The sequence below is a fragment of the Mizuhopecten yessoensis genome, unplaced genomic scaffold (genome assembly GCF_002113885.1).
Source record: "Mizuhopecten yessoensis strain PY_sf001 unplaced genomic scaffold, ASM211388v2 scaffold1461, whole genome shotgun sequence".
Lineage (NCBI taxonomy): Eukaryota > Metazoa > Mollusca > Bivalvia > Pectinida > Pectinidae > Mizuhopecten > Mizuhopecten yessoensis.
The window spans coordinates 903,360-916,017 of NW_018404058.1; the positions used below are offsets into that span (position 1 = coordinate 903,360).

The 12,658-nt window shown below is 34.7% G+C and overlaps 1 protein-coding gene across 1 annotated transcript in view; it reads right to left on the reverse strand.

Moving 5' to 3' along the window:
* The window catches only part of LOC110462473 (sodium- and chloride-dependent GABA transporter 2-like), a 29,585-nt gene that overhangs the window by 1,749 nt on the left and 15,178 nt on the right, over positions 1-12,658 (reverse strand). Inside the window, exons 2-14 of the mRNA XM_021516431.1 lie at positions 11,116-11,418; positions 10,636-10,767; positions 9,478-9,622; positions 9,210-9,281; positions 8,793-8,925; positions 8,357-8,491; positions 7,698-7,801; positions 7,424-7,548; positions 6,707-6,819; positions 5,928-6,065; positions 5,565-5,667; positions 5,202-5,302; positions 3,200-3,370 (exon numbers count right to left, since the gene is read on the reverse strand). Of these exons, the coding sequence (XP_021372106.1) occupies positions 3,200-3,370; positions 5,202-5,302; positions 5,565-5,667; positions 5,928-6,065; positions 6,707-6,819; positions 7,424-7,548; positions 7,698-7,801; positions 8,357-8,491; positions 8,793-8,925; positions 9,210-9,281; positions 9,478-9,622; positions 10,636-10,767; positions 11,116-11,302 (1,659 nt within the window). The 5' untranslated portion in view covers positions 11,303-11,418. The remainder of the gene's footprint in view (positions 1-3,199; positions 3,371-5,201; positions 5,303-5,564; positions 5,668-5,927; positions 6,066-6,706; positions 6,820-7,423; positions 7,549-7,697; positions 7,802-8,356; positions 8,492-8,792; positions 8,926-9,209; positions 9,282-9,477; positions 9,623-10,635; positions 10,768-11,115; positions 11,419-12,658) is intronic.

Consider the following 12,658-nt stretch of genomic DNA (forward strand, 5'->3'; position numbering starts at 1 on the left):
GCATGCATACTCACTATAACATCTATATAGATATACATACATAAACATACTCGCCTGCATTCTCACTATAATATATATATAGATACGCATACATAAACATACTCACACACATACTCACTATAACATATATATAGATACGAATACATAAACATACTCACTATAACATATATATATAGATATACGTACATAAACATATTCGCCTGCATACTCACTATAATATATATATAGATACGCATACATAAACATACTCACACGCATACTCACTATAACATATATATAGATACGCATGCATAAACATACTCGCATGCATACTCACTATAACATACATATAGATACGCATACATAAACATACTCACTAAAACATATATATAGATACGCATACATAAACATACTCACTAAAACATATATATAGATACGCATACATAAACATACTCACACGCATACTCACTATAACATATATATAGATACGCATGCATAAACATACTCACTATAACATATATATAGATATACATACATAACATACTCGCATGCATACTCACTATAACATATATATACAGATACGCATACATTAACATACACGCATGCATACTCACTATAACATATATATATAGATATACATACATAAACATATTCGCCTGCATACTCACTATAATATATATATAGATACGCATACATAAACATACTCACTATAACATATATAGATATACGCATACATAAACATACTCCCATGCATACTCACTATAACATATAATACATAGATATACATACATAAACATTCTCGCATGCATACTCACTATAACATATATACATGTATATCTGTACAGACACACCGGTATAAACATACTCACTATAACATATATAGATATACGCATACATAAACATACTCCCATGCATACTCACTATAACATTTATATAGATACGCATACATTAACATACAAGCATGCATACTCACTATAACATATATAGATATACGCATACATAAACATACTCGCACGCATACTCACTATAACATATAATGCATACTCACTTTAACATATATATAGATATACATGCATAAACATGCTCGCATGCATTCTCACTATAACATATATATAGAGATACGCATACATAAACATACTCGCACGCATACTCACTATAACATATATATAGATTTACATACATAAACATACTCGCCTGCATTCTCACTATAATATATATATAGATACACATACATAAACATACTCACTATTACATATATATAGATACGCATACATAAAAATACTCACACGCATACTCACTATAACATATATACATGTATATCTGTACAGACACACCGGTATAAACATACTCACTATAACATATATACATGTATATCTGTACAGACACACCGGTATAAACATACTCACTATAACATATATATATAGAGACGCATACATAAACATACTCACACGCATACTCACTACAACATATATATAGATACGCATACATAAACATACTCCCATGCATACTCACTATAACATTTATATAGATACGCATACATTAACATTCTCACTATAACATATATATAGAGATACGCATACATAAACATACTCGCACGCATACTCACTATAACATATAATACATAGATATACATACATAAACATATACGCCTGCATACTCACTATAATATATATATAGTGAGTATGCAGGCGAATATGTTTATGTATGTATATCTATGTATTATATGTTATAGTGAGTATGTTATTGTATGCGTATCTATATATATGTTATAGTGGGTATGTTTATGCATGCGTATCTATATATATGTTGTAGTGAGTATGCGTGTGAGTATGTTTATGTATGCGTATATCTATATATGTTATAGTGAGTATGTTATTGTATGCGTATCTATATATATGTTATAGAGAGTATGCATGCGAGTATGTTGATGCATGTATATCTATATATATGTTATAGTGGGTATGTTTATGCATGCGTATCTATATATATAGTATAGTGAGTATGCAGGCGAATATGTTTATGTACGTATATCTATATATATATGTTATAGTGAGTATGCAGGCGAATATGTTTATGTATATATATAGATATACATACATAAACATACTCGCATGCATACTCACTATATCATATACGTTTTCTCTGCCTCTTATGTTCTTTTTTAACTTATAATTTATATTTAAAATTAAAATGCCCGCCTTATCGACAGTCCACACAATTTCGTTCAACAGCGTATTGTCTCGTGCTGATTGGCAAACAAAGTAGTACTTTGAAATTTTAACAAACACTTCAATTTTATTCCACAATTCAGTATATATAAAATTGCGTATGATATGTCTTTAGGGTGATTTAAGTTTATCAATAGAACTCTTAGCGGAAAGTTAGATTTGAAATTGTTTCGATTTTTCCCCGGAACAAATTTCGCGCATGGACAAATATAGTGAACACCGTAAATCCGACCTTGCCCTCCACGAGGGAGTTATTTTTGGAAGTTAATTCGAACTTTTCTCTTTGCTCATTTTGTGAAGAATCCAGGCGTGAATTTATTTGTTGATTGTATGGGAACCTGACAACAGTCGGTAGATTCTATGACAGCCTCGTTATTTGACATGTCGTCAGAAACTGAGGATCCGTGTATATGAGACGCGTTAAACTGCGACGGAGCACAGTTTCGTTACAAATGTCTGAAAGGATTATGTGTGCTGTGACTCATATCAGTAGGTCTGTAACATATGTGTCAGTATGTCTATAGAATATGTGTATTTCAGGCATTTGTAACGAACCCCTGTTGATCAGTGCAGTGTAACAGACGATATTTCTGATAAATTGCATAAATCGTTAAAATTGTTTCCATTGCCGGCAACCGATGTGCATTTTGTACGATATTGCAGACCTTGGTCTTGTTTTGGTTGTAATAAAAGTGTTTTTTATTTATTTTTTATTTTACACATAAATTTACAATGACATTGTCAAATCTGACAATGCCCAGCATTATTTCCGCAGCCGTCATGTTTATTTATATTGGATATTGTAGTTCCGGTCAGTGTTGTATTAATACGCTAAGAATTGTGTCTCATGATGCATGGTAATCAAAGTCCCATCAACGACACAGCTTTCAAAGAGGCTATATAGTGACAATGTCATGCAAATGTAAATATACATGTATATCTGTACAGACACACATGAATACACACTTTACCAAATATATGTACAAACACACCTGTACTAGGGATCCGGATGCACGCAGTATCTGCCAAATAGCAACAATCATCAATATTACTATGGGTACGAGGCCTAATATAATTCCAAACGCATGTGCTCCGACCGGATACTCATAGCCCTCAGCTCCAGACAACAAATTGAAATGAAGTCCTTGAAGGACTAGCAGAGCCTGAAACATGAACCAGGAACAAACACAAAATCAGTTGCTATCATTGTTTCTGTACAACCATTGGATTTGAAGACGATTAGTAGGACGACAATATTCTACATGAAACATGTCATGTCAAGATGTACAAGGTTGATAATGATACCAAATGTTGTAATACAGTTCACATTGAAAAATATAATTGAAAAAAACCCAAAAGACTTTAGTGACATATAGACCACCACATAAGATAATTATCTAATCTTCATTCGCAAAGAGAGCACCGGATACAAAATACAGTATTTGTTATGGCCGCAGTATATGTTATGGCCCCAGTATATGTTATGGCTGCAGTATATGTTATGGCCGCAGTATATGTTATGGCCACAGTGTATGTTATGGCCGTAGTATATGTTATGGCCTCAGTATATGTTATGGCCGCAGTGTATGGTATGGCCGCAGTATATGTTATGGCCGCAGTGTATGTTATTGCCGCAGTGTATGTTATGGCCTCAGTATATGTTATGGCCGCAGTATATGTTATGGCCTCAGTGTATGTTATGGCCGCAGTGTATGTTATAGCCTCAGTATATGTTATGGCCCCAGTATATGTTATTGCCGCAGTATATGTTATGGCCGCAGTGTATGTTTTGGCCGCAGTGTATGTTATGGCCTCAGTATATGTTATGGCCGCAGTATATGTTATGGCCTCAGTGTATGTTATGGCCGCAGTGTATGTTATGGCTGTAGTATATGTTATGACCGCATTATATGGCCGCAGTGTATGTTATGGCCGCAGTATATGTTATAGCCGCAGTATATGTTATGGCCCCAGTATATGTTATGGCCGCAGTGTATGTTATGGCCGCAGTGTATGTTATGGCCTCAGTATATGTTATGGCCCCAGTATATGTTATGGCCCCAGTATATGTTATGGCTGCAGTATATGTTATGGCCGCAGTATATGTTAAAATGAACAAGGAAGCTGTCGTTTGAATCAAGCTATTTGTTTCTTCATTTGACATGCATTAGTTGTTTTTTGAGTCAATTCTATGCTACGTGTTACTGACATGCATTAGTTGTTTTTTGAGTCAATTTTATGCTACGTGTTACTGACATGCATAAGTTGTTTTTTGAGTCAATTCTATGCTTCGTGTTACTGACATGCATTAGTTGTTTTTTGAGTCAGTTCTATGCCACGTGTTACTGACATGCATTAGTTGTTTTTTGAGTGAATTCTATGTTACCTGTTTCTGACATCATAAGTGGATTCTGAGTCAATTCTATGTTACCTGTTACTGACGTTCCTAAGTGCTTTAAGTCAGTTCTGTGCCATTTCTTACATTCCAAAGATGATGAATAGATATATCCATCGAACGGATGATGATTTCGTATGATATATAAGCAAGCGATGGATTTATTTTCAAGTGTAATCGTCAAAATGCAGCAAGCATATTTTATTTGAGTATCAATTCTCAGGATTAATAATATTCGACGACATCATACATGTAATTTCTACCTCAATGGTACTGTACAACTGTAACACTAGCTTGTTGTCAAGACCAGCTCTTTGTACACATCGAATCAGTAAATTCATAAGTTATATTTATTTTTTGCAACTTCAAAAATGAATTATAGCGTTCTTGATAAAGTGTGTTATTTTTCTTCGTCCTTGTTGCGTTGTAGTGGCGTTAATGAAACTGATATTCTTATAGAAAACCATCGAAATATGATTAATCATGATTGCAAATGTTCTATACAAATATCGGATTGTTATAAGTTGATTCTAAAAATACTAGATACTGGAGACTTGGATGTCATGAAAATAAGAGATAGCGTTTGTATAGGCACATACTATACTTAAGGTTGGGGTAAGGTATTTCCAAGAAATTCTGGCCCACGGTCCGACCCTGTAGCCCAGCATGTACTCCATGGCATCGTAGAAATAGTCATCCCCTTCAACAGGTATAAACACACAATGTGGTACTGGGCATGTGTATGTTTATAAAATAAAGCCTTCATAAAGTGACCGAGTTAACATTTTGAAAACGTAACCCTGAGGTATGTGCCTTAAATTACAACACGGTTATAGTACGAAACACACTGAAAACCAAACACAGAAAAAGGCCCTTGGTTATATTGTTAGATAGATAATCGAAGTAGATCTTACGTTGACAGAATGACATACGACATAGTTAATTAGTGAGTATAAACGTACCGACTACCCATCCTATCGCTATAGCCTCCCACATCAGTTGCCACACAAGCAGCATGCCACTGGCGCCGTAATATTCCACGAGATTAAACACGTATATTCCACCCTAAACAATGAAAAAACGTACTTTAACATAAACCGTTTTCACAATTCTTAGTCACAAATTATTTAAACCAGATGTTTCACGATTAAAAAGCTTAATTCTACATGTCTACTGAAAAGAACTACATCAATTAGACCAATTCGCGATGAAAAATAATTTTAAAAAAAAAGTGTTTTTTTTAAAATTTAAAAACAACAATCAAAATTTGTTCTGCTTAGGAGGAAAAATAGAAGTAGATAAGATACATCCTATATAAAGCCTACCTTAGTTAGGAAGACAAATCCCAATAGAAATGAAACAACACAAAACATGCCGTAGAATATCAACTTCCCTTTTACTGTCCTCAGTCTCCGGGGGTAGAGATCTACTATAGGGGTAACAACAGCCTCAATGCCGACAATCTGTGAACATGTTTACCATTATTTTAGCAATAATAGGAAAATGACAATTTGTTTTCATAACGGAAAAAGAAATTTTTCTTTAAGATCATTTTTGTACATTACTTGAATGAAAGCTACAAGTAAAAAATAAACAGAAAGCCGGAAAATCTTTCAATATACTTATGATCTAAAAAAAAAATCAATTCCATTTTCTTCACGGCCAATACATGTTACCTTGTTGGATAAAACTTTTTAGTGCCTGAAAGGTGTTCTACACAAAATTTACGTATAAATATTGGACACTCTCACCACAGAGAAGGTGTTTGCAGAGACATCGGTGATTCATTCACTGGGTTTAGAATGGCCTAGATAAGCCGTATACAGCGCTACATCAAATTGACAACAAAATAGAAATTACTCATAAAGTATAGTCTTTCTTCGATTTTTTTTTTATCTCAATGATAACCCACTGGAGAAACAAGCGACCCTATTGTAAACGAGAACGTCACCAAAATGGAATAAAAATCCGTTGACTGTAAGGCCGCAAATTTGATTGAACATTCGAATTTTCGTTTTAGGAATATATATATAATGTAAGTAAGACATAAAGCAGCTTTGAGTACAATGCGACCACGTGTTATAGTTGTGCAATTATAACTTACTTGACTGCCAAGGCCAACTGTGAAAAGCATCAAAAAGAACAAACCAGACCAGAATGGAGCTAACGGCATCTGTGTGACAGCTTTAGGGTACGTGATGAAAGCGAGACCAGGGCCTGAAGTACATCAACGACACATTATTAGCACAAGCATTTGTAAACACATTCACTTCTCTTGATATATAATGAGATCTAGTATCTAAAATACGTAAAGAAAGATGCTGGTTTAAAGTTATAAATATGACACTTGGTCACTGTTAACACCCCGGACATCGATCTCCTCTACCAACTGTCCTTCCTAAAACAGTTTGATTCATATTTACCTAGTGTAGGGGACTGTCCCATTGTTGTAAGCTAGAGTTTGTCGAAAAGTAACATGCTTTGTATTTATATTATCTAAAACTACATGAACTTGAAAGAAATTGATCATTATCCATATTTTCTATTCCATATGATTCGTAATAAATTAGTCATTTAATATAAAGCCCCATACAATTCAAATAACGTTAGAAAATGTCTCCACCTTTGGTTGTATTCACGATAGGGGACTGTTTGTCGATGTAAAATAATAATATACTTTGTTACGAAAGTGAACACGCATGGTTACGACCATGCAGTAAAATATCCAGCAACATACAGCAACTATATGATATAATTATTGATGTGAAGAAAAGATAGGACGTTTTCCCTTTATCATATACACATGTAGTAGTAGTAGTACCTGCATCAGCTACTTCAGAAATCGGTAATCCTTGACTTTTTGCCATGAATCCAAGGATAGAAAAGACTGCAAATCCTCCATATATACTTGTGAGACTATTGATGGCGGCAATGACGAAGCAGTCCCTGAACACATAACATGTATTGTAATGTTGTTACATACATGTGATATTTTAATAATATTTTAGGCACTACTTTAAGTGACAAGTTACAGAAATGTGTTTGACGCTGCCCCTGAATTTATGTATAACAAGTGTGATAATTAGTATTCAGACCTGTAGAAGTTATGATGTACTTTGTTGTAAGAACCAATCATCTGCAATGCTCCAAGCGTTAATCCTAGTGAGAAGAATATCTGTGTCCCAGCGTCAATCCAAACCTTATCATATAAGAAAAAACAGTCAAGATTAACAGGTGCTTACTCGAATTTTGATAGATATTTTTTTCACCATACCTATTCTTTAAGTTGTATTAATATCTAGTGTTTTCAATTGAAGACATTATTCAATTATAGTCTTTGGCTGAGGTCGATACCTGGATTTATCGACCCGAGAAAAGATAAAGGACGTAGTTATGTTATCCCTAAATGGGAAGTGCTAAACAAATCTGACCTTGACTCCGCTCAGTACAAACTAATTGATATTTCATGCATTCACCCATTAAGTTTCATATTTCAAAATATAAACATGTAAAGTAAGGAAAAGATGTTCATCATTGTATTTACAGTGGTGACAATTTTTTGTGTCAAATTGCTGGCAACCATACGTACGATAATACTTGTATTGACTTCGAAGACATAGATCATAGGTATTGCGTTGTTTAGCTGATGTAAGTCAACAGTTTTTACTACAACTCTCAAAATAATATAAGCTCTTTGACATTTGTTCCCAAAAACTAGCGAATATGGCAAGATTATGAGACCAAATTAACCTACTTGATAATTTTGAAGATGTGTGAAATTCGGTTCCAGGTAAAACCTGATGCCTTCTTTCGCTCCATCTAATGTGACTCCACGTATGAGGAGGATTGTCAGTATCACGTAGGGAAAGAGTGTGGTCACATACATTACCTAAAAGAGTAAACAGTTTGATATGTTCCTACAATAAAATAAACGCATAAGAGGTAAATAAAAACAATAACAACAGTGTCAACATACGTACAAGGGCAAACATCTGAATACTAGACCTAGGGCTCTGGAAAACACATCGTCCTTTTATACGTTTAGGTAAGCATTTGACCTTCTTGGTTACATGATATATTCTATTAAATATTGCTGGGTTGTCGGGTGGATTGCGTGCTTGATGTACTTTTGTGCTGTTTATAACTACCTTTCTTCTGTTTGTATATTATTTTCCACTGTCTATATTTACCTTTCCCGTGACTTTGATTCCCCGGCAGACACACAGATACGACACTATCCACACGACCAGGGAACACATGACCAGTTCCATGACCATACCGCCTGGTGATTCGATACTGTCAGACATCTGGAGGGTCCGATGTCTACAACAAGTGTTATGTTTACATCGTTGGAAATAATCAAATTGCAAACATCTTTCGTAATATTAAAAAATAATGAATACGTTACATGGAGACTTTTCATATCTGTAATAACACACCGTTAACTTTCTTAATTCAGATAGAGTAATATCTAGATTTTTTTTCATTTTATTTTTTATTTTTTTTATTTTTTATACTTTATTATAAATTGCCCGTATCGGCATTTTATTGCCGAGATGAGAATGATCTACCGCTTAGCGTATATTATAATGTTTGGATCACCTTACCTCCAAAACTCTACTGTGGAATCCACTGTTATGCTTGTGTTTGAGGAATTACTTTTTGCTCCTGTGACACACCTATAGCAAAGTAAATTTCTATCAAATCATGCAAATAGCAAACAGTGTATATTAGATTGATCGGTATTGCTCAATAACCTCACGAACTGAGTGATCTAGTATGTTATAACAGATATAACTGACTGTTGGTAGTCGAGATTTACTTTTAATTATACTTTTTATGTAATTGTTCAGTTGCGATAAATAAGATACGTACATCGGAGTGTTCCATTCATTATCGCAGGTAGCCCAGGGTAGCTCTGACGTCAGACTCATGACAAAGTAAAAAGCACTCCAATTCAGAACCATTACGTAAAAAATGTTCACAAAGAACATAATGAATATAGCTGATACGCCAAGGCCTATAACAAAAGAAAGCATATACATAGCTGATACGACAAGGCCTATAACAAAAGAAAGCATATAAATAGCTGATACGACAAGGCCTATAACAAAAGAAAGCATATACATAGCTGATACGCCAAGGTTTGTAACAAAAACGACGAGTAACCAGAGAATATATTCTGCAGAGAATTTTAAGTTAGAGTTGTCAGCCAACAGACCAGAAATCGACTTTTGAAATATGAAAATAGGCAAACAAATATTTTAACAACAAAGAGACAAACGTTCGTATTCATGCCACATATACCACAAAACATATTTCAAGCTATATTTTCGACACAACTCAAACAACCCAGGTGGAGTATAAATTGGTCTTGGGTGGGTGTTGCGGTATATGTGCTGTAGCATTCAAGTGAGGTGGCACTATACATGATACCGTTGGAAGTGCGGTCTCACTACAAACAGAACACAATACATCTCCAGCACATACACAGGCATGCATACATAGGGAGATATTAGCCAGGTGGAATAAGACTACTTGTTAGCGCATGATAAGGCAGCTCCTGCGAATTCCTCAATATTGTATTGATTAATATAACTGCTAATTGTATTGACTGTATAAAATTGTATATCTATGTATTGTTAAGCGCGTTAGAGTGGCTTATGTTAGCTAGATAGGGCGCTATATTAAAGGTTGCATATTTATTTATTTATCTATATACCACAAAACATATTTCAAGCTATATTTTCGCGAGTGAAATAAAAATTGAAATGACTGGTAAAGATATCAAAAAGAAACGTGTCGCAACGCTTCAAGACCGACTGGTCCCCTTGTCCAGCAATGACTGAGTGAGCGAAATAGATTAATTGATCTACGCATGTGCATTAATTTCTTACTGTTGACATGGTACCTCGTTACACACATTACTATTTAGTTGCAATTCAATCAATACCATGAACACACGTATTAATGTCATTTCCGCAGTGCATGAAAAATAAAATAACAACCAGTGTGCTAAAATAGACAGTTTACCTTTAAATAAAGGACAAATGTTCCATAATTCAAATCCAGCCTTTTGCATGTATTGTCCCAGGCCTATCTCCAATATATACATCGGTAATCCAACCAACACTAGAAACACCAGGTAAGGTACCAAGAAAGCACCTGTAACATAACATAGACAAACAAATAGTTAGCTACAAGCTTACACAACAAATAAGTCCACATACAAAACCAAATGGATATATGCACAAGAAATTAGTAGAAAAAACGTATTATCAATAACGCGCATACTTATAAAACAAATTCTATGAATTCTAGAAATAATGATTGACAATAACATATAATTTACAATTATTAACAGTAAAACATAATTTACAGTTATTAATAGTTAATTATTATTTCCAAGCTAATCTGTGTATATTCAAAATTTTCAATTATTTCTATATAATATCTTATAAATGAGGATAGGCCGTTAAATATTTCGACGATGAAGAGACTTATATATCTTACCCCCACCATTCTTGTAGCACAGATACGGAAACCTCCATATGTTCCCAATACCTACAGCACCACTTATAGCACACATGAGGAACTCCGTTTTTCTTGCCCATTGGTCCCGCTTCGTAATGCCAGTTTCTGTATTCAGCTGTCCTGGCTCCATTAAGCAGGGGGTCTCTTGTAGTGCCTCATCGTTCATCTCATCCACGTTCGGGCTACCGTATCAACTCGTGACTAGTACTGCGGGATGTAGGATATATTTGGTGGAGAATCTTAGTGATAACGTTCATCCAATAAAGCTGTGGTATGTTCTTTCTGGAAAGTCATGCAAATAATTCAATAATTGTCAGCAGTATGTTGTTTGATAGCTTTTTGGAAATAACGAGAGAAGCCAACAATGTTCAGGAAATAAACGTATCCTTTTTAAATACATCTGATATATATCGAAATTAAAAAAACCCCAACAACATGAATATATTATCGTAATACAAAAAGTTGAAAAAGTTACCTGTGATCAAATGTTAGTAAAATACATGAAAAACATAAATCTCGCCACCTGATAACACATTTACAGTTTGAACGGAAAAGTGATATAAATTGACTAGGATACAATCTTCGTTGGAAATCGACTACGATACAATCATCGTTGGAATTTGACTACGGTACAATGATCGTTGGAGATCGACTACGATACAGTCATCGTTGGAATTTGACTACAATACAATCGTCGTTGGAATTTGACTCCGATACAATCATCGTTGGAGTTCGACTACGATACAGTCATCGTTGGAATTTGACTAAGATACAATCATCGTTGGAAATCGACTACGATACAAACATCGTTGGAATTTGACTAAGATACCATCATCGTTGGAATTTGACTACAATACAATCGTCGTTGGAATTTGACTGTAGCACGTGGACAAACCGGGGTGAATGTCCTATCGAAGTACAAAGTAGCATTGAAAGGTAATTAAAACCTATCATCGTTGGAATTTGACAACGGTACAATGATCGTTGGAATTTGCCTACGATACAATCATCGTTGGTATTTGACTACGATACAATCTTCGTTGGTATTTGACTACGATACAATCCTCGTTGGAATTTGACTACGATACAATCATTGTTGGACTTTGACTACGATACAGTCATCGTTGGAATTTGACTCCGGTACAATGATCGTTGGAGATTGACTACGATACAATGATCGTTCGAGATCGACTACGATACAATCATTGTTGGAATTTAACTACGATACAATAATCGTTGGAATGTGACTACGATACAATCATCGTAGGAATTTGACTACGATACAATTGTCGTTGGAATTTGACTACGGTACAATGATCGTTGGAATTTGCCTACGATACAATCATCGTTGGCATTTGACTACGATACAATCAGCGTTGGAATTTGACTACGATCCGACCGTAGTTGGAGATAGTCTAGGATACAAACATCGTTGGAATTTGACTACGTTACAATGATCGTTGGAGATCAACTAGGATACAATGATCGTTGGAAATCGACTACGATACAATCATCGTAGGAA